This window comes from Vespa mandarinia, chromosome 5 (genome assembly GCF_050613455.1).
Source record: "Vespa mandarinia isolate Hongniang chromosome 5, ASM5061345v1, whole genome shotgun sequence".
Classification (NCBI taxonomy): domain Eukaryota; kingdom Metazoa; phylum Arthropoda; class Insecta; order Hymenoptera; family Vespidae; genus Vespa; species Vespa mandarinia.
In genome coordinates this window covers 9,722,702-9,745,127 of record NC_140814.1, presented here as the reverse complement: position 1 = coordinate 9,745,127, position 22,426 = coordinate 9,722,702, and the positions used below count along the sequence as shown (strand labels likewise).

General features: G+C 29.0%; 5 protein-coding genes across 11 annotated transcripts; all 5 read left to right on the top strand.

The window, feature by feature from the left end:
- The first annotated feature begins 1,599 nt into the window (after positions 1 to 1,599).
- LOC118448493 (uncharacterized) lies at positions 1,600 to 8,160 on the top strand. 2 transcript variants are annotated; one of them, XM_085657225.1, is made up of 4 exons: positions 1,600 to 1,775; positions 6,372 to 6,917; positions 7,208 to 7,495; positions 7,598 to 8,160. In XM_085657225.1, exons 2-4 carry the CDS (start codon positions 6,372 to 6,374, stop codon positions 7,682 to 7,684), a joined length of 921 nt encoding a protein of 306 aa, XP_085513351.1. In that variant the 5' UTR covers positions 1,600 to 1,775; the 3' UTR covers positions 7,685 to 8,160. The 2 variants fall into 2 exon arrangements, with proteins under 2 accessions (XP_085513351.1, XP_035737719.1); XM_035881826.2 differs by lacking the exon at positions 1,600 to 1,775 and adding an exon at positions 2,598 to 2,736 and having other exon boundaries at positions 7,598 to 8,158.
- A 118-nt stretch (positions 8,161 to 8,278) lies between these two features.
- Positions 8,279 to 11,722, top strand: LOC118448494 (uncharacterized). Its single transcript, XM_035881827.2, has 5 exons — positions 8,279 to 8,789; positions 9,263 to 9,334; positions 9,431 to 9,517; positions 9,699 to 10,062; positions 10,434 to 11,722. The coding sequence occupies exons 1-5, from the start codon at positions 8,694 to 8,696 to the stop codon at positions 10,724 to 10,726; spliced, it is 912 nt and encodes a 303-aa protein (XP_035737720.1). The 5' UTR covers positions 8,279 to 8,693; the 3' UTR covers positions 10,727 to 11,722.
- Positions 11,723 to 12,399: 677 nt separating this feature from the next.
- Positions 12,400 to 15,554, top strand: LOC118448492 (uncharacterized). Of its 2 annotated transcripts, none has more exons than XM_035881821.2 (7): positions 12,400 to 12,560; positions 13,476 to 13,668; positions 13,749 to 14,137; positions 14,213 to 14,266; positions 14,361 to 14,577; positions 14,655 to 14,956; positions 15,051 to 15,554. In XM_035881821.2, the coding sequence occupies exons 1-7, from the start codon at positions 12,441 to 12,443 to the stop codon at positions 15,105 to 15,107; spliced, it is 1,332 nt and encodes a 443-aa protein (XP_035737714.2). In that variant the 5' UTR covers positions 12,400 to 12,440; the 3' UTR covers positions 15,108 to 15,554. The 2 variants fall into 2 exon arrangements, with proteins under 2 accessions (XP_035737714.2, XP_085513481.1); XM_085657355.1 differs by having other exon boundaries at positions 13,737 to 14,137.
- Positions 15,555 to 15,883: 329 nt separating this feature from the next.
- Positions 15,884 to 19,007, top strand: LOC118448490 (uncharacterized). The gene is made up of 3 exons (XM_035881812.2): positions 15,884 to 16,074; positions 16,143 to 18,386; positions 18,523 to 19,007. Exons 1-3 carry the CDS (start codon positions 15,964 to 15,966, stop codon positions 18,901 to 18,903), a joined length of 2,736 nt encoding a protein of 911 aa, XP_035737705.2. The 5' UTR covers positions 15,884 to 15,963; the 3' UTR covers positions 18,904 to 19,007.
- A 64-nt stretch (positions 19,008 to 19,071) lies between these two features.
- On the top strand, positions 19,072 to 22,153 carry LOC118448496 (uncharacterized). Of its 5 annotated transcripts, none has more exons than XM_085657359.1 (5): positions 19,072 to 19,384; positions 19,680 to 19,876; positions 20,858 to 20,956; positions 21,474 to 21,824; positions 21,903 to 22,153. In XM_085657359.1, the coding sequence occupies exons 2-5, from the start codon at positions 19,727 to 19,729 to the stop codon at positions 21,987 to 21,989; spliced, it is 687 nt and encodes a 228-aa protein (XP_085513485.1). In that variant the 5' UTR covers positions 19,072 to 19,384; positions 19,680 to 19,726; the 3' UTR covers positions 21,990 to 22,153. The 5 variants fall into 5 exon arrangements, with proteins under 5 accessions (XP_085513485.1, XP_085513484.1, XP_085513483.1 ...); XM_085657358.1 differs by having other exon boundaries at positions 19,666 to 19,876; XM_085657357.1 differs by having other exon boundaries at positions 19,072 to 19,499.
- Positions 22,154 to 22,426: the final 273 nt, after the last annotated feature.

Below are 22,426 nucleotides of genomic sequence, written 5' to 3'. Positions count from 1 at the left end.
CATTCTTTTTTTTTTCCTTTCCATTTCTTTCTCTTACAATATTCCACATATATAAATTTTATAAGTAAATGCAAAATTCCATGGTATTATGTAGTATCATTAATTTTCTTTTTTTGTTTCGAAGAAAAAAGAAAAATCAAGAAAAATTTTTTAATGATATCACTCGATTAATCTTGATATTAATAAATTATCACGTAGATTTAAACAATTGAATGAATTAGAAACTCTCTCTCTCTCTCTCTCTTGTTTTCCTCTTTATCGTTTGCATTTTGAAAGAAAGAAAGGAAGAAAAAAACAAACAAACAGAAAGAAAACAAATAAGAAATAAAAAAATGTACGGTTTTTTCTTTTCTCGTGAATGATTTTTTCTTTTTGACAATGTTATATACATATGTATAAGAGATCGTCGTGTATTAGAAAAAAAAATATAAATAACAGCGAAATAGAACGACGAAAGAAACGTTACGAAACATTAGATCTTTTACCTTGAAGAAGTGAATGTAAATGGAAAAAACAATTATGCACTTTGACACTGCACTTACCTATTTATCTACGTGATACATATATATAAATATATATATACATATACGTATCTATTTCACATATATATATTTACTCATATATTTATGTGTTAATAACGACGTTTCTTTTTGATCATTTTATCTGTATATTTTTCTTTCTCTTTATCCTTTTTTCTTTTTCTTTTTAATCAATGAAGAATCAATAAGAATTGACTTCGCAAATAATAGAGAATTTAATGTATTTCACAAAAGTAGGAATTCAAGTCGTATCCTCGACTTATTAATGGAATCAGGTATTTCAGTTTATTTTTTTTTTCTTTTTTTTTTTTTTCAGTTTTCTGTAATTACATATACAAGTATATTTAAAACCTTATCGATAAGAATGTCTTCTCGTAGAATTACATCGATCAAGTGTAAACATTATCATTGTATATGCTAGGCGTGGTTCTGGTTCGATGTACTTTGAAAAATAACACCTTTGAATTACTTTCCTACGTACTTATCTGTCGTAAGGATTATCATACTTCAGGCTGATATATTCATCATCGAAATGACATATTCATATCGTAATATAAGCTTTCTTTTTTCTCTTTATTTTTTTTTTTTCTTTCTCTTTTTCTACAGTCAGCATTAATAGAATCCTTTTTGCGTAATTCAAGATCCTAAATAAATTCTTACAAAATTTAAATATTATGTAAAACGAATAATGCAATCGAAGACCATTAACAAATCTTTTTTTCATTTTTTTTTTTTTTTGCTTCTTTCCTATAAAATTTGTGAACAAATTAATGATGATAATTTCATAATTTTCCACGATTTATAACATATTCAAGCGAGTTATTCAATAGAATGAAATATTTACGTGTTATTACGACATGGAAAGATGACATATGGATGGTATGGCGGAGCAAAAAAAAACTAACAAAGGTTAGTCCAATAAAGAATTTAAGTGGATTTGTTCGGTTCAAACACGAAAGACAAAGATATTTCACTTCTTAAAAATGTGGATGACCTTCGTAGCTGATACGAAACACATTGAAAACTCAGAGAGAGAGACTCATCTCGTTAGTGTCGTTTCTACCGGCCGACAAGATGCACTCTGTCTTATTTTCGCGCTCGATTCATTCCACAGATTATTAGAAATTTTTTCAAACGAAACAAATTCGAAATCGATCCGTCGACTACGTAACAAATTAATTACTTTCTGTGTTTGTAAAAGTAAATTCGATATTTTTGTGGAAAAAAATTTCAAAGGTAAGACTAGGAACGAACTTATTTTTCAATCGATTAATAAGATTTTCTATGTTGCATTGAATTAATCGTTTGTTCGTTGTTGTCACTTTTCTTTTCTTTGGTTTTTTCTTTTTTGGTTACGTTAAAAAAAAAAAAAATAAAAATAAAAAAGAATAAAAGAAATAAGAACTTTCAACGAGATTCGAACGAACGATTTCAATTTCAAAACGTACGGAGATAAATTTCATTTAATACGAAAACGAAGGAAATAATTTATGAGAATTTGATAAATATTTAAAAGTCAGATTCGTTGACGTCATTTCGGTCATTCGCGAATTATGAAGAAAAGAAGAGACAACGAGAAATTTCATAACTACGAGTTTGTTATATCTTCGTTATGTAAAACACGTCGTTCTATTCGTTCTTTATTTTTTTCTTTTTTCTTTTCTTTTTTTTTCTTTCTTTCATTTTTACTAAGTTCGGACCGACATACTTGCCAGATGTATTTGCATAACATTAACGAACGTTCACTTAATGTTTAGTTACGTCGTTTCGCATTAAATTTAATTATTTCTTTCTTTTCTTTTTTCTTGAAATTAATTGTTGTCCCTTATTTCGAACTTTGATAAATCTCATTATGTTCGATTTCAAATCGTTCTCGAACGAACAAACGAAAAAAAAAGGATAAGAAATGTATAATTAACTTGTTCTTATATTTGATGTATGTCACTTACGTAGCAATCAGACAAGAAATATATATATATATATATATATATATATATATATATATAAATTGTACATAAATGCTATTTACTTTTCTTTCTTGTTCTTTTTCTTTCTTCCCCCTTTTTTATGACATACTACGGTGAGATATTTCGAGATAAGCAAGTATGATCAGTTCTCTTCGAGGATCGAGAGAAATGTCTTTCTGCGTAATCCTTCCGTAAAGAATAATTTTCTACGAACGATTCTTTTGTTTACGGTGAGCATAAAAATTTTCCTTTCAATTATTTCAATTATTTCATGCTTATTATCGTCATCTCGTTATATCGTTAAATTGACATAAAAGAAAATTTTACGTTGACGGTTTGATAAGGAATTACACAAATCCTTAAAACGTGAATATTTATAAAATACGAATTTACGTAATGCTTTTTGTTTTGTTAATTAAGTAGTAGAAAATTAACTGTAAAATAGAGAAAAGGAAAACTTTAAATTCAAAATAATCGATCATTTCGATCGTTTCGATTAGAATCGATAGATTCTTAAGTTCAAATTGTAAGGTCAATATCCTTCCAAAAATTATATTTCATAATAATCTAAAAACAGGTTTTACTGGTTAGAATAGTGACGTAAAACGACCACAGCCTGAGGCAACTATTTCAGAGCTGAGTATTCGTTTCATTTAAAGCATTCTTTAAAAAGACTTTTAAATCATCATTTAAAGAATAAGAAAAGAAGATTTATTTTTCGAAGAATCTTATCAAAGAAAAAAAAAAAGAGAGAGAGAGGGAGAGAGAAAGTTATGTATATATGTGATTACCGAACTAATTATAATAGCGAAACGTTCGTTAATTCCGTAATAGAGAAACTTTTATCTATACGGTTTGTGCACGCGAGTGGAAATATTTCGAGATTTGTAATCATCCAATTGTTATTTTATTTGAGATATTAAAAATTATATTAACAAAGCACATAATCGTTAAACTATATTCAAATAAGGCATTACTATTTTTCTTTTTTTTCTTTATTTTTTTTTTTTTTTTTTTTTTTGTAATATATACGTAAGTATAAAAGATATCGTTAAAATCAATAATAAATAAAGCGATTTGAATGAATAAATTATTTTACGATTTTAATAAGCTGACTCACATGGAAAATCACATTTTAATTTCGATGAGTCTCGAAACTAATTAACGATGAAGTAAGAACGAGGGCGTTTAAATATATAATACTAAGTAAGAAATGGTGTTACGTTTATACGTGAAAACACGTGGTCTTGCGAGCGATCGAGAGTGAAAGTAAAAGATGGCCGGTTAAGTGGCGAGTTAAGATCCACGTGGTCGTTTGATTCCGCCAGTTTCACGAAAGCAAGGACGTTCGAGTACCGTGCGATCCATCGACGATGTTGAACGAACGAATTACTCGATGATCGTTGATCGTAATGATTATCAAAAAGGAAAGTGTTTCTCTTTAAAAAAAAAAAAAAAAAAAAAAGAAAAAAAAAGAAAATTAGAAACTACGATACATACGTTTATCGACAATACACTATCACAATAGTGTTATTAATTTCATTACGGTAGATTGATCTATTGATCGATCGAAATATCGATATTAATCGTGTGTGTGTGTGTGTGTGTGTGCGTGTGTATGTGTGAGTGTGTCTACGCGTGTATGTGTTCGCATAAGTGTATGCTATAAGAAAAATAAATTACACGTAACTCGACAAACGATTCTCTCGTGATATTGAAAAATATAATGAAAGGAAATGAAGAGATAAAATCATCCTCGAATTAGTTCAATAACCGTGCGTATTTTTCTAATCGAACGAAATCTTTCTACTATGATGTTCCACGTAAAGGAAATTACGTTAGAAAGTCTCGTGAACATTCGCTATTACGAATCTACGATTCTTGATTTGTAATGCTTCATCTAAGATGTCGTTGCACGCATGTCATTTCACATAGAAACTTTTCTTTCTGTACGATAAATAATTATACAAAACAAAAATAACTTACGTTTCGTTCTTTTTTTTTTTCACGACAACGTAAATAAATGTTAAATTACAATTTATGAGGAATATTTACTAAAATAAATAGTCACTTGCTTTTACACAAGATATTTTTAATGATACAGGAAGTTAGATAATGAAAATTGCTGATGTTTGTTGTTTTGCATTTTAATAATATTTAAATGTTTCCTACATGAATACTATTTTTAACAGATAATAGTTGAAATTATCGGTTAAATGTGATATCGTTTACATATACGATTACATTGAATCCAAATGTCGATCGAAATTCATTTAAATTTGTCAAATTCAAAAATGATTTCAAATTAAAATGAACACTCGAATAATATGTTTTGTTTTACGTTACAAACATATATATATATATATATATATATATATATATATATATATACACACATATATAAATTAATTAATCTTATTAAAATAAATTAACCTTGAAATGTTTACAGTTATAAACATATGCGATAATATATATTATCTTCGAGTGTAACAAAATTGTTCTTCCTTTTATTTTTTTTTTTTTTTTTTTTTTATTTTTTTTTCATTCAAAATAAATCTTTCGCAATGAATACGGCATAGTTTGAAATTGCGAATGAAATGAATTTTTTTTTTTTTAAATAAATAAAGATATATTAGTCATATATAGAAATAGGACATCTAATAACAATATATTGAAGTTTCTAAATGCTCGTACGTGATTCTCAAAGTGATACGAATTTTCGAAACATTTTCGTCACACGGGCCGATAATCGATTTCTCATCGATTCATTTCGTAATTCTCGAAATATATCCTGAAATCAAATTCGAATCACGCCTTTGACATAAGACACGTCACGTAGAATCTCTAAAGCATAATGAATCGTTCGATAAAGCTCGAAACACGACCTCCGTTAAAAGAAAACTCGATATACCGTTCGTTCATTGAACAGTAACATTTCGAACGTTTAAGAAAGTCGTCGTCCTTCTTTACAAACGAACTTTTTTCTCTTTTTTTTATAACAACAAGTTATCATTGAAAAGAAAAGATCCTTTCGCATAATTAACACGTAAGAATAATAATCAACGAAAATCTTAATTGATTGTTTATTAACGATTCATATTTAGAAAAAGTAAAAGGACGAAAGATAAAGGTACGTGAAGATAAAAAAAAAAAAAAAAAAAAAAAGAAATAAAGAAAATTTTCGAACGAAATAAAGATTTTTCGTTTCACGAATTCTTAAAGACGTAGAAAAAGAGAAGGAAGAAGAAGAAGAAGAAGAAGAAAAAAGAAAAGAAGAAGAAGAAGAAGAAGAAGAGGAAGAGGAGCCTGAAAGAGAAGGAAGAAGAAAAAAAGCTTTCATTAAATTCCTGACTAAATTAAAAAAAAAAAAAGAAAAAAAAAAAAGAAAGAAAACCAGAACGAAAAAAAGAATACAAAGAAGATAAAACGTAACTTTTCATGATCATAAAACGAGAGAAGATCTTTCTAAAAAAAAAATTTGTTATTCCTTTGGGACTTCTTCGTGGAAAACTTAGAACGTGTTTTACGTGAGAAGAATGGGATATTTTAATTCGAGGGAGAGTTAAACGTTATCTCGAGTCTTCTGTCGTTCATTGAATCGCACGGGTTTCTTTATTCCCCACTAACTATATTTCTTCGGTAAAACCTTCCTCCATGAGTCGTATCGAGTTTACATAATTCTTCGGATCTTTCTTCTTTATTCATCCTTCGTGACTCTCACTTTGGATCGTAGCCGAACTTTTACGATCTTTCGATACGACTTTACTTTCGACATATTATATTGTCAAGAAATAAACAAAAGAAGAATTATGTTAATAAAAATAACGTTACAATTATAATAAAAATAAATCATAACTTTTTTTAGATGTCTTCGTTGTTATTTCATCATTGGATTGCCGGTTGGCTATTGTTGGCTTTCTTTGGATCAAAAATGTCTGACTGTCAAAATTTATACTTGATGCCATATGGAACTTATTATGAGGATTATAGAATTGAATCAAACGATCGTGTCAAATACGACGTACCGGAAACATATTATCAATACTCACCTCCTGTAGATTCAGATCTCGAAAATAATATTTTAAGAAAGAATCATTTGAATTTCTCGCCATCGAGCTCATCGAACTATGATTACGTCGCTCCATCACAGGATATTCTTGATAAAAAACGTCGTCCCGATAAGAACGATGAGGATAATGTTTGGTTGGATGAAGAAATTCTTGAAAAAATGAATATGCTCGAGAGAATGCTGTCGGACGAATCAAACGAGAAGGATTTCGAGACGAAAAATTCTATCAATGATAAAATCATTTCGGAATCTATCATGCCGGAAGAAACGAAGAGGGTCGTCAGGCAAGTTCGTAAACAGAGGCCAGGATTTTTTTGGACCCTTGCAAAGATCGCATTTGAGGTAAAATTAAAAGAAAAAAAAAAAAAAAAAAAAAAAAGAAAAGAAAAAATAAGTAGAAGAAAAAAAATTGGTAAATAAATAAATCAATAAAGATTTTAAAAAATTTTAATCTTTACAAATATTCATCGATAATATATATAACAAACATATTTTTGATATAACATTGTTTAACATTGTCGTGAAAATGTTTCTCGTTTTATATGCAATAACATGACACAGGTGTATATCCGGTTGCCATTTGTCAGGCACTGTTTTGAATTTGTTTTTTTTTTTACGAACATATTTTTCAGACATTCAACGACACTCAATCGGCGATTAAACAAATTAGTTCAATAATTAGTAATAGTATTGGACCAGATACAACAACTAGTAAATCAATGATCAGTGATTCGTTGATGGAATCAAGTAAAACGTCGATGATAAACGAACGAAATGAGACCACAATGACGACAGAAGCTACGATGACGAACATGAAGCAAACTCCATTACTTACAAGGAGCGAACTTCAATCATTAATTACCAGAAACATCAAAGGATTAATTCGATTATTTAACATCGAATGGCAGGATGCCCTTAAAGTAAGATCTATATAATTTGTAGTTTTTTATATAGCATATTTTTCTTTTCCTTTTTTTTTAAGAATATTTCTAATCGAACATTTCAAACTTCATTTTTTCTAGCAATCGGATGTTAATGTGAATGAATTTAGAAAAGACCTTGGTAAGCAAGTAGGAACGTACTTGCAAGATAATCCCAATGCCTATTGAAAACGGATCTGCTGGGAATTAGTGTATATATATATGTGTGTGTATGTATGTGTGTATGCGTGTGTGTGTATGCATGTGTTTGCGCGCGCACGTGCAAAATAGAACGGATTTCTCTTAGACGTAAAATAACGTCATAATTTAATTATAATTATTGAACGATGAAACAGCCAAAGATCGGTTATAGAAAAAAAGAAACAAGTTAATTACACATTACGACACGTGTGATATGTCACAACTTAAATGTCGTCACCACAATGTAATATAATTTTAGATACTTAACAATTTTCAATAATATCGAAATGTAATAACAATTGTACAAACTTTATGAGCATTTCATTTAGTAATAAATTGTGTCACAAATTATATCGTAAAAAAAAATCTACGAACATCGAAAATTATAATATATTAGGTTAAGGAAAAAGAAATCCATTATTTGATTTATTTTTTTTTTTTTTTATTTGACCCAAATCGGACAATCCGAAACATATTAAATAAAATCTTAAAGTTCATGCAAAAATAATGGATTTCTTTTTCCCCTAATATATATATATATATATATATATATATATATATATATATATTCGAAAATGAAAAGCTTTTTTTTTAAAAATGATTAATTCATTCTCGTCGAACAAACTTAATGTCTAGTTACATAATCGGTATACTTATTAGGATGTTAAGTTGCATAACAACTTACTACAAAGCCTACGCATGAGATATGTCACTATTACACGTACGTAAATTAAAAGGTAAAGAAAAGAGAAAGATATTGGTATTATGAAAAAGGAGAGAAGATTATAAAAGAAGTCGATGACCGTCCATTACGTGTATATTTATATTACGTTATGTAGAAAGCACCTTTCCTCGATAAGGAGAATTAAAAAAAAAATGGTTTCATGAGCAACCGAATTCCGATTGGCCGGGAATCAGCGTGGGATCTCTTGATCGCGCCCTTATAGATCGGTTCACTCGATCTTCTTGGCAATCGTATCTGGACTGGTGATGCTGAATGAAAGGCAGCTTTCTCAGCACCTTTCCTTTTCGCTCGATCATGCGAGTTTACTTTCTGATTGGTGTCATTGCTCTCGCTACTGCATTGGAGGATGTAAGTTTAAATAATAATTAAATAATTAAATTATCATTACGTAACGTACAGATCTTATAATAGACATTTATAAATAATAAAAATTTGAAAATATTTGTTCATTTTTGTAACTTTTTAATTAAATTAATCATTTCACTGACTTTGCTGTATTGTATAAACATTGGTTATTTAATCAATTATTATTATCATTATTTTAAGAATGTGTCAATAAATAAACAGCATAGTGATAATGACAAATGAATAGATAAAATACTCGAAAATAATATATGTAAGTCGTAGTTGACGTGAAAAAAATAAAATCGATTTTATTAATTTTCGTGATCTCGATCTTGAATATATTTACATGTTAAGAATAACGAAAACTTGAAAAAGTCGAACAAAGTAAATATATTAACTCGTTCTACGTTAGGTCGTACTATCCAATACAAATATATAATATTTTTTTGTGTAATTATTAGTAAATATTTTTTTAGGCTGTTTCACAACGCCAGATTAATGGAGATCATCTTGACCAGGAAGAAGGTGTAATCGATAAAATATTTAACGTGAGTATTTGAGATCAAAGATTATCTTAATCTTTGATTTTTTTTTCTTTTCTTTTTTTTTCCTTTTTCTTAATTAAATAATTTAAATCAACACAGATTCCAATTACGGCGGTTAAACAAACTGCAATAGCGGCGCAATCGTTCACACCGGAAAATAAAGAAACGATCGACAACATTTTTCAGGTCAACCATTATGAACTTTGTTTCTATATTGTTCTCTTTCTCTCTCTCCCTCTCTCTCTTTCTCTATCTCTATATCTTTCTCTCTTTCTCTCTACGTATGTAATCTACTTTCGCTTTAAGATCAAATCAAGAGAACGTTGTAATCGATTACGTATTAAACTGGTCTGTATTCATCTTGTAGATTCCAATTTCAACGTTGGAGGCCGTTGGAAAACTCGTAAAAACAACTTCGTCACAGAGATTAGAAAACGCTGATGAAATTCAAAAGAGACGTCAGGAGAGACGCGATAGGATACAGGCTCAACGAGAGGAACAAAGATTAAGAAGAGAACAAATACAAAATGAACGATTGCAAAAGAAAGCATCGAGATATCCGAGACATCATCAAAATGATCCTTTTGGATTAAATTCATTGACGAAGCTTTTTATTGGCCATCATGGTGTCATTTACAGACCTCAACAGATACATACCTTTCTTGGAAATTATCACTGTTGTCTGAGTGATGGTCATGGCGGTAATCATGGAACTCATGGAAGCCATGGAGGTATCGATTAAATATGAAAATAAATAATTAATATCGACGTATTAACGCGATAAATATCATTAATATCATTAATATGTGAAGAATGTTCTCGATGAAAAAAAAGAAAAAAAATAATAATAATAAAAAAAATAAAAAAACGAACAAACGAAAGAAAGAAAAAATAAGGAAAAAAAAAAAAAATTCCGTCATTTTAACGACGTGCATTTTACGATGCACTTATGAGTACTTTACGTAAGAATTCCTTTCGACGGGAATGTGCAACGTGTGTTAATAATCTCCGTTGGATGTCTTTCGTTTAAGAGAATAATTATTATTATAGTTACGTATGCCCGAGGGAGAGAAAGTCTGGTATAATAGATATGATTTTTCAGGTGTACATGAAATTCTTGGTGGTGGCGGACATGGTTCTAACATATATCAGGTACACGAGAATATCGACGAAGGTAATGGATCGATCGGAACTTTTTTCGGGCATTTTTCATTGAATCCATCGAAAGATAAAATTCAGAATAAGATAGCGCCGTCGATCAATGACGAACAAAATGATCCAATATTTGACAATATTTCGACAAGGAGAAAGGACAGATCTAGATATCGATACGACGAGCAACCACCGTTAGAGAATAAAATAGCTCCACGAAATACCAAGATTACGTTTGTTTGAATCTACTTTAATTTAATTTTTTCTAGAATTTTGTTTACAATTTTATATATATATATATATATATATGTATATTTTTTTTTATTATTAACATTAACTATTACAACGAACGATTTTTAAGATTATAAATTGCGTCAAATGTAATTAGTCATTTTATAAATTCTCATTTTACAGATTATTGATCAATCGTTTAGTTTATTGAAATATCTCGTTCTATTGAATTTCATTATCATAGGAAGTACGTCACAAGAATTATCCGACCAATGAAAACCGGTTAGAATATAATGTGCATATAAAAATAATAATAAAGTGCATATAAAAATGCACTTATTCGTTTACGTTTAATGGACATGTGAGAGTGAATAATTTGTTTTTTTATTTCTCTTTTCTTTTCCTTTTTTTCCTTTTTTTTTTTTTGTTTTTTTCTTCGTATAAATTTAATGTCAATGTAAAATTAGGGTGAATTACAAATGATTTTTAGCAATGAGTTGAGCATAAATCATCCTCAAGATAAAAGTTCGAATACCTTTGTGAATAATTATATTGATTGAATAAAAAAACAATGACGCTGATTCCTCTTACATATTGCATTAAAGATCTTTATTTTTTTGTTTATTTATCCCAGACGATGAGTGTGCTAAACATTGAAAAGATAAAAATTCTCATAATTTTAATCGATTCAAAGATCAAAAGTCATGTTTCAAGAACATTGAATGATTCATTCGAGCAATCTTATACGTGATTCTCCTATGTAAAACTTTGATTGTCCTCGAGAACTATTACACTTCCTATATATATATATATTATCTCCTCTTTTGATTTTCAAAAAAATAAAGACAAAATCAAGGTATCTCTCGAATTCGATAAATTTTAAAAAGAACAGAGAACGAGCATACGTGATATGTATGCATAGATATGTATACATAGATATATACGTGTATGTAAATGATAGGCTTCGAATGTACGAACAAAAGCTTCATGAATAAAACATAAACGAGGTGAATATTTTTTACATGATTAAAAGGTTAAAAAAAAAAAAAAAAAAAAAAAGGCATGCATTTTTAAGCTGACCATCGACGTTAATTATTAATATTGTATCGTCGAACAGTATGTTTTCTCTTCGAAAAAAGACACACATTATATATATATATATATATATATATATATATATATATATATATATATATATATATATATATAATTTGTAATATATTTATATATAATTTTATATAATTTTATATAATTTTATATTTATATATAATTATATATAATTTGTAATATATATATATATATATTATGTAATATTACGCGTATTAAAAATCGTATTCTAAAAGTTGCCGAATTATGACGATTAAAAGATAGAAGAAAAAACTATAATAATGAGGAAGAAAAAAAAAGATAATAAAAAAAAGAGGAAGAATTTATTCACGTTGTTATAAAATATAAGATATAAGATTGCCATCTGATTTTTTAATAATCGTGACATTTGAAAGGATTAAAGTCTAAAATTTTTATCAATTTCATTTCGACGATACTAATTTATAAATTTTTACCTGTATATAACTATCCACGACAAATCAAAGAAATGACACGATGTTTAACGATGATATTAACGTTCAATCGTCTGTGTTTCTCCCTACTACCGGAGATAGCTTCATTTGTAGAAATTAGTGTTGGTTGGCAGCAGCCTTACCTGATTCGTTCAGTATAGAAGAAGATGGCGACGAGAAAAGTGAACGTTAACGATGTCCTTCTAATAGTGAATCTCTTTTTGTTTTTTTCTTTTCTAATCGATGCTAAAAAACTGGAAGATATTGTTCAAGAATCTTCCGGTGGGGTAAGCGATATTTTTATTTTTTCAAATTCGATAAATTATTTCAAACATTCTTTGAAAAATGTTAATTAATTAATCATCAATGATCAATAATGATATCTCGAAAAATTGATAACTTAAAGATTGTTATAGAACCGATTTAAACGAAACAAAAATGAAAAAAGAAAAAAAGAACAAGAAATAATATAATTAAATAAAAAAAAAAAAAAAAAATTGGAAAAGAAACAATAAAATCAATTAGAGAAAGTAACGTTAACGTAATCTGATTAAATCATCAATCATATTCAACTACCGATTATATTATTTAACAATTTTAGTTGTATTATTAATATTTATAATTTTGAAACTTATAAATACTAAGAAACGATTAAGTATCTTTTCTTTGAAAATAATAACTTATCGAATATTCATTTGAACAAAAAAAAAAAAAAAAAATAAAAAACAGAGTATTCCCTGTCCGATATGTGAAAAATGACTTGCAAAAACTATTCCATTGCTATTGAACTATTGAACCTTCTAAAACAATAGTATATATAATAGACGTAATCATTTCAGTTGAAAAATGACAAGATGTCTAATAATTTGAAATTTATCTGTCAAACGTAATTATTCATTGAAATTATACATAAAAACTATAATTACTTCAATATCAACCTTGAATACATTTTAACCAAATATTATATAATAGCATGAAATATTATGCGTCTATAATTTTATTATAATAAATAATATTTATAATATTTATAATAATATTTATAATAATATTTATAATAATATTTATAATAGTTTTAATAATAGTAATAATATTATAATAGTAATAATAGTAATTTATTATAGTAATAGTAATAATAACTGATCGATATTTTAATTACCAATCGATACATGCTCCAACATAAAATTTCATTTGATTTATCGTAGCTACCATTTTTACAATTCACAAAAGACGGTGTTCGTGTGAATTTTGCTGGATATCATGCTGAAACTGGTCTCGGTGGTCTTCTTGGTAATTCTCAAGCCGGTGGAGGACTTCATGCAAGTGCTGGAACACCGTTTGGTCCACAAGCGTCTGCTGGATTAGGTGGACTACTTAATGGTGATAATGCAAACACAGGTGAGAAATAAATCTTTTCTTTTTCTTTTTCTTTTTCTTTTTCTTTTTTCAAAAGAAAGATATATAAGTGTCGTTGTTAGGTGGTGGCTTATATGCCCAAGCTGGTCTTGGACATAATCGACCAGCAGCCAGAGCTGGACTTGGAGGAATCCTAGACGGAAGTGGAAATTCGAATAATCCTATTGCCGGTATTCTTTTCGCGAACGCTGGACTTGGAAATAATCAACCAGAAGCCAAAGCTGGACTAGCAGGAATCCTGGACGGAAGTGGAAATTCGAATAATCCTATTGCCGGTACTCTTTTCGCGGACGCTGGACTTGGAAATAATCAACCAGCAGCCAAAACTTCCAATAATGTTTATTATGATACAGTACCTAATAATGCCGCATCAATTAAACCATCTACAAGTCACACAAATATACAATTAATTTCAGACTCAATACCGAAGAATCATAAGAGCCAAAGAGCGGTAAATATTTTCTCTGTCTTTATCTATCAATAAATTTCATTTCGTCTAAATGGAATGTTTGAATTTTCTTTTCAGATAAACTCAAAATCAGTAGTCCTGATCAACGAACCTATTCCCGAGTCGAAATACGTAAGTATTCGATTAATTAAAACTATTCATAAGTAGTATAATATTTGTAATGATCATACAAAAAAAAAGGAAATTAAAAATTTAAAAAATTCAGTTCCCAAAGGCAGGTACATCGGCAGAACTATATGCGAATACAGGTTATGTCAGTGGCAAGAGTGCATTCGAAAATGTACAAAAGATTCCAACTTCCCGTGATAAATCGATTGAAGAAGATCGAAAGATAAATGAGTCTACTCCACTTGTTAATGGCTTGATATCTTCGAAAGGAGTCATTGAAGCTAATGCTGGAGCTAATGGGAATGCTGCAGTTGGTAAGGAATAACAATTCGAATGAATGAATAGACTTTTAGCATCTCATAATCTAACTCGTTATATTATATCAATGTAGGTAGTAACGTTAACACGGCACAAGAACAACCGGTATTGAATCATTGGTACTTAAGAAAGAGATTTCGCAGTGGTCCATTGAGGAAACAAATATTACACTCGAGTTCGGTGATACCAGTTTCAGTTCCGATACCGGCATCCACATCTAGTGGTACATCAGGAACTGCATCTGGTGGAGTATCTACAAGTGCATCAGGAGAAATTATCTCACGAGTGAACGCCGACAGTTCGGCTGGCAGTGACATCACTTTTGTTGGTTCGAAAACTTATAAACCAGGATCGTTCTTTGACGATATTTTTAATGTAAATGATCGTTGGTTTTTTTCTTTAATTTTTAATTTTTAATTTTTAATTTTTTCTTCTTAATTACCTCAATTACAAAAATTTTTCCTTACAGATACCGATTTCCACATTGACAGCGGTAAATCAATTACTCAGAAATAATGTTGGCTGAGGACTGGACCATCTTTATTATCATCTTACTACTTTATACTTCTATAATTATTTTCTTTTGATATTATTACGAATGATCTTCGTAACAAAAAAAAAAATCACGTAGTATTCATATGGTTGGTGCATTCGTTTATTATTATTATTTTTTTTATTTATTTTTTTCTTTTTTATTCTGAAGTATTTATTCGTCGACTACTTTTTATAAGAAACAATTATCTATTATAATAGGTACATAGGTTGCAATCATACAAACGAGATGATAAATATGACGACATTAATTATAATTTTTTATAGTATTTCTTTACTTTCTTTGTTCTATATTCCCCTTTTTTTATTATCGATAACATCATAATTCGTCGTTCAACGAATATTGCAATGTTATTATTATTCTATAATTAAATAATAAACAAATTAATATTTAATAAAACATTTATGATATTATCGCATATCTATGGAAATTTCTTACGAGTCTAAGCACTTCCTTGTTGGAGTATAAGTTTCACAAAGTGTTTATATTGCATCAACAATTGTTTAGAAGTTTTATGAAAAAAAAAAAAATAATAACAAATACATTCATTTGAAGATATAGTTACGTTAAGTCATTAACAAGGACGAACGAATTAACCGTATCATTAAGAAGAGTACAAATTTGGTAAAAAGAAACAATTTATTTACTTCGACTTAACGATTATTTTAAAATAATCTTATCAATGCGATAAACTGAAAAAAGAACATTTTAAATGCCCGTAATGATATAAATAATCAGGTAATTCATCGACTTCCTTGCATTTTTCCTTCACAAGCCACTGTGAACGGTTCAGAAATAACGAAAGTGGAAAAAGAGAACAATTTCGAACATGGGAAAATTAATATGTCTGTTTCTACTTTTAATTGTTTCAAAGAATCTCGTATTGGGTCGTTCTATGATATTTCGAGACAATTTCTTATCGGGTCTAAGATACATAAGGGTAAGTATATAAAGAAATAAAATAATATTTTAAATATAAAAGTTCTAATCGCTGATATTTTATTTCAGTCGGCTGAAAATGAAAATCCGGAAATTAAAACGAGTAACGAAAATACACAGAACGACGACCCTAATATAAATATCAATAAATTGGATGATAGCAACTCAAAAAAATTAAAGAATAATAATGAAAATTCCAAGGAAGATCATAATTATTTTAAATATATATTTGGAGGCCATACAAAACCTGATAATTCAAAAGATTCACAAAATGAATACGATGAAGAGAGTAAAAAATCACATGACTCAAAAAACGGAGAAGGTAATAACTCCAATATAAACAATGGAAGTGGAAGTAGTTCTATAAACACTGGAAAGACTGGAAATAGCAAACAACAAAGTACAGAAGACAACGAACATAGTTCAGAAACCAGCAATGACTCTAAACAGAAAGATAGTTCAGGAAAAAACAAGAATTCTAAAGAAAAAGGCAGTTCAGAAAACAGCAATGATTCTAAAGATGGCAACAGTTCAGAAGGCAGCAATCATTCTAAAGACAACGAACATAGTTCAGAAACCAGCAATGACTCTAAACAGAAAGATAGTTCAGGAAAGAACAAGAATTCTAAAGGAAAAGGCAGTTCAGAAAACAGCAATGACTCTAAAGATGGCAACAGTTCAGAAGGCAGCAATCATTCTAAAGACAATGACAGTTCAGAAACTACCAATGACTCTAAACAGAAAGATAGTTCAGAAAAGAACAAGAATTCTAAAGGAAAAGGCAGTTCAGGAAACAGCAATGACTCTAAAGATGGCAACAGTTCAGAAGGCAGCAATCATTCTAAAGACAATGACAGTACAGAAACCAGCAATGACTCTAAACAGAAAGGTAGTTCAGGAAAGAACAAGAATTCTAAAGGAAAAGGCAGTTCAGGAAACAGCAATGACTCTATAGATGGCAACAGTTCAGAAGGCAGCAATCATTCTAAAGACAATGATAGTTCAGAAACTACCAATGACTCTAAACAGAAAGATAGTTCAGGGAAGAACAAGAATTCTAAAGGAAAAGGTAGTTCAGGAAACAGCAATGACTCTATAGATGACAACAGTTCAGAAGGCAGCAATCATTCTAAAGACAATGATAGTTCAGAAACTACCAATGACTCTAAACAGAAAGATAGTTCAGGAAAAAACAAGAATTCTAAAGGAAAAGGCAGTTCAGGAAACAGCAATGACTCTAAAGATGGCAACAGTTCAGAAGGCAGCAATCATTCTAAAGACAATGACAGTACAGAAACCAGCAATGACTCTAAACAGAAAGGTAGTTCAGGAAAGAACAAGAATTCTAAAGGAAAAGGCAGTTCAGGAAACAGCAATGACTCTATAGATGGCAACAGTTCAGAAGACAGCAATCATTCTAAAGACAATGATAGTTCAGAAACTACCAATGACTCTAAACAGAAAGGTAGTTCAGGAAAGAACAAGAATTCTAAAGGAAAAGGCAGTTCAGGAAACAGCAATGACTCTATAGATGGCAACAGTTCAGAAGACAGCAATCATTCTAAAGACAATGATAGTTCAGAAACTACCAATGACTCTAAACAGAAAGGTAGTTCAGGAAAGAACAAGAATTCTAAAGGAAAAGGCAGTTCAGGAAACAACAATGACTCTATAGATGACAACAGTTCAGAAGGCAGCAATCATTCTAAAGACAATGATAGTTCAGAAACTACCAATGACTCTAAACAGAAAGGTAGTTCAGGAAAAAACAAGAATTCTAAAGGAAAAGGCAGTTCAGGAAACAGCAATGACTCTAAAGATGGCAACAGTTCAGAAGGCAGCAATCATTCTAAAGACAATGATAGTTCAGAAACTACCAATGACTCTAAACAGAAAGGTAGTTCAGGAAAGAACAAGAATTCTAAAGGAAAAGGCAGTTCAGGAAACAGCAATGACTCTATAGATGGCAACAGTTCAGAAGACAGCAATCATTCTAAAGACAATGATAGTTCAGAAACTACCAATGACTCTAAACAGAAAGGTAGTTCAGGAAAGAACAAGAATTCTAAAGGAAAAGGCAGTTCAGGAAACAGCAATGATTCTGAAAATAATGATAGTTCAGAAGATAATACAAATTCCAAAAACGATCATAACAATAAAAAACACAAAAGAAGTGAAAATAGTAATAATACAGGATCATCTGATAATTCTAGCAATAATAATAATAATAGTAATAACACTGGGATTAGCTTAACAGGAACAGAAGGAAACAGTTCAATGTCTGGAGGGAATACCCTTTCTAACTTATTAAAGGTACGTTATAGTAATCTTTTAACATATTAGATATTTCTGCTTATAACTTAAGGCATAAAAAATTACAAAAATCTTTACCATGTATTGTCTCTTCGTTATACTTTGTATTGATCAATTATTCTTATTTATTTTGCAGTTAGTATATAATCTACTGTCTTCCATACTGGATTTCATAATAAACTTGATCACATCACCTATCAGAGGCATAATAAACTTCGTCACATCACTTATCAAAGGCATAGTAAACTTGGTCTCATCACTTTTCAGAGGCATAGTTGAACTTTTAACATCTATACCATCTGTATTAGAAAACCTACTTCAAGGAATTGTTAATCTTGTACGAAACATATTCTTTAATCCCTCAAACATACTTGAATACTTGCTAAAAGCTATAACCGATCTCCTCGATAGTGTACTTAATATTGTTGAATCATTACTAAGCAATATTTTAGACGCAGTTGTAAAATTCTTAGAATCAATCTTACCCAAAAGTTTAACATCATTGCTTGGCATTTAAGATTTTGTTTCCAATTAATAATCGACAATGTCTTATATCCATTATATGTAAAACAATAAAAACATTAATCAAAATTATATAATAAAATATAATGAATGAATAAATATCTTTTGTATTAATAATTTATCCATTAACAATCGATCTTATCTGTGATCAAATATAATTAAACATTGAATAATATTTTTCAAAGATTTTGTTGTTGTAGTCGTTGTAAGATGTTAACATAGTTTACACATTGCTTTCTACACGGAGCAATAATACTAAAAATGAAAGTAACTGAGTGTCGTAAGAATACTTCGTGTCCGTTACCAACTATTGCAGCTTTGTCAGTCAATGAGTGAACAGCATTACGTACGGAACAATAATTCATTGAAAATTATTATTTAATTCATAATAATCAAATAAATTTGAATAATTTTCGTGATATTAAACGTACAGGAATGTACTGTCGACGAATTAAACAAAAAATCAGTGAAATAAAGTAAATCGATATTATTATTATTATAAAACGATAACTCCAAACGATCATTTGATATTTTATAAAAATTAAAACATTTTTAATTAACGAATCAAACTGTTACTTTACAATACAACAGGTGTGTCTATTTCCTTTCTTTTCTTTTTTCTTTTTTTTTTTTTATTAATCTGCAGTAGATACTAACTTTTCAAAACACCTTTCAAATCAACTTTTCTTTTTCTTTTCTTATTAAATTACAATCATTTCTCATATATTAATTATTCACGTTGCAACATTTTTATTAGCATCAGAATTTCAGAATAGCCACGTTGAGAACTTCATCGAGTGATTGCTTTTTCAAATAAAATGCTACTTTTTTCGATGTTTGAGTTTCTCCTTCTGTGTCTCCCTACATCAAACTGTTATCCCATAGAAGAACCAACGAAATTCCTTCTCAGCACCGAAGAATTGAACGTAGAAAACATTCAAAAGCCGTCGAAACTGGAGAAAGCACAAGTAAGATTTTCGATAATAATATAATTTTTTCTAGTAAATTCATCGTTCATTTTTCATATTATAATATTGTATTATCAGTAGCTCCGACGAAAATTTGCGTAGAAAAATTACGAACAGATTATTAAGAGAAGCTTTAAAATTATTATTATTATTATTATTATTCTATTATTATTATTATTATTACTATTACTATTATTATTATTATTACTATTACTATTATTATTATTATTATTATTATTATTATTATTATTATTATTATTATTATTATTATTATTATTATTATTATTATTATTATTATTATTATTATTATTATTATTATTATTATTTTAAGGCGTATCACGATTGTTGTAATTACACATTATATTGCGAAAGTTTTTGATTACGCAGTAATCAATATTTATTAACGATCGATTTTAGACAAGCGAAGGAGAAATTTCTTTTTTTTTCTTTCAATTCGAATTTTTACTCGAAAGTGGTTTCTTTCGCTTTCTCATTCTCTCTCTCTCTCTCTCTCTCTCTCTCCATTCCTCTCTTTCTCTATATTTATCTTTTTATATTTGCCATTCGTTGAGAAAAAAAAATACGAAAAGGTCAAAAATGTTTTTTTCGCTTTCTCTCTCTATCTCTCTCTCTCTCTCTTTCTTTCTTTCTCTCTCTCTTTCTCTCTCTCATTTTTCCTCTCTTTCTCTCTTCATTTCTCTCTTTCTCTATATTTATCTTTTTATATTTGCCATTCGTTGAGAAAAAAAAATACGAAAAGGTCAAAAATGTTTTTTTCGCTTTCTCTCTCTCTTTCTCTCTCTCTCTTTCTTTCTTTCTCTCTCTCTCTCTCTCTCTCTCTCATTTTTTCTCTCTTTCTCTCTTCATTTCTCTCTTTCTCTATATTTATCTTTTTATATTTGCCATTCGTTGAAAAAAAAAAGGAAAGGAAGAAAAAAGAAAATACGAAAAGGTCAAAAATGTTCGCCTCGATTTTTATAGGAATTGTTAGGTCAAATCGGTGATGCAATAAGAATCGGCATAGGAAGATTTGTCAATACAATTACATTGGCCAGAAACATCATTGTCTACCGAGCTGAGGTAATAATACATCGTGAAAAGATATTGCAATATGGTGTAAAAAAAAAGGAAAAAAAAAGAAAAAAAAAAGAAAAAAAAAACAAAGAATAATAATTATCATAATCAACCCCAATCCATAAATATAAATATCTTCGCCCATAAATATTGCAAAAAAGTAATTGCCGACCTTCTTATTTTAACCTTTATTTTGTAATATGTTATAATTAATTCTATGATGAATAAATAAATATACACATATATCTGTGTGTGTATATATATACATATATAATTACTAGGAAAAAAAAAAAATGAAAGTTCTATTAGCATATGCAAATTTTCATGAAATTTCATCGTAACGTGATAGATCATTACAAACTTGTATATTATATTACTGACAGGATTTTCTCATCTTTTTTTCTAGTAAATCTTTTTAACGACTTCTAATCATTATTATCGTAATGTTATATATCGTAAGGAATTCATTGTTATATACTTAATATATTAATAATAAAACAATCAAAAATTTGATTTGTTTCAGACAGTCGCGGCGAGAAACGTCACCCCGGTTATCGCAATTAAATCCGAACTTTTAGATCAAGGACGTAAATCCTTGGAATCCCTTCGATATCCTTCTGATATTTTTACCAATTTTCCAAAAACTCAGGAAACTGTTCATCTAGAAAATGAGTCTGAACAATCGCTAGTAGAAAAAACGATTTCATTCCCGTTCAATGATTTACTCGTGAATTTCTTTATGCCGATACCTTTATTGGATCGAATAAAGGAAGAAGAAAAATATGGTAATACGGGAAATAATTTGGCCGGTATTGGAAAAGCTTTTATTAATGGCTTTGAAAATTTCAGTAATTTTTTGAATTCCGCATTTGGGGTAAGTATCGAGTGAACAATTAATTTCAATGTTTTTTCATCGATCATTTTTATCACGATTATGTGTTTCTTTTCTCAGTCGACGCAAAATATTAAGAAGAAAGTGAAAGAAAATATCAGTGAAGCATTAGATCAGATCGGAGGAAAATTAATTGGATTTCAATGAATTAAATGACTATCGAACGATTGTTATTATTTCTTGTTGGGTCCAAAAAAAGAAAAAAAAAAAAAAGAAAACAAGAAAAAAAGAAAAAAAGACACCATCGAACGAGATGTTCATATAAAGTTTTATTTAAATAAACGATAAAAAAAAAAAACAACATTTTTGGCGTGACTAAAGAAAGTTTGAAGGAAGTAACGACAAGAAGCTGGAATATTTTCTAATCGTCCTTTGAGTCTTGTACATGACTATTTCTCTAGAATATTATCGCAAGCTCGCATAAACGTATATGTTCGTACGTATATATAAAAGAAAAATTTGTATCTGTGTGTGTGTGTGAGTGTATATATATATAAAGAAAACGAAACGAAAGAAACATCCTATTCACGCGCTAAGCAAACTATGAGAGTTAGGTAATTATAATGATATAAATAAATACAATT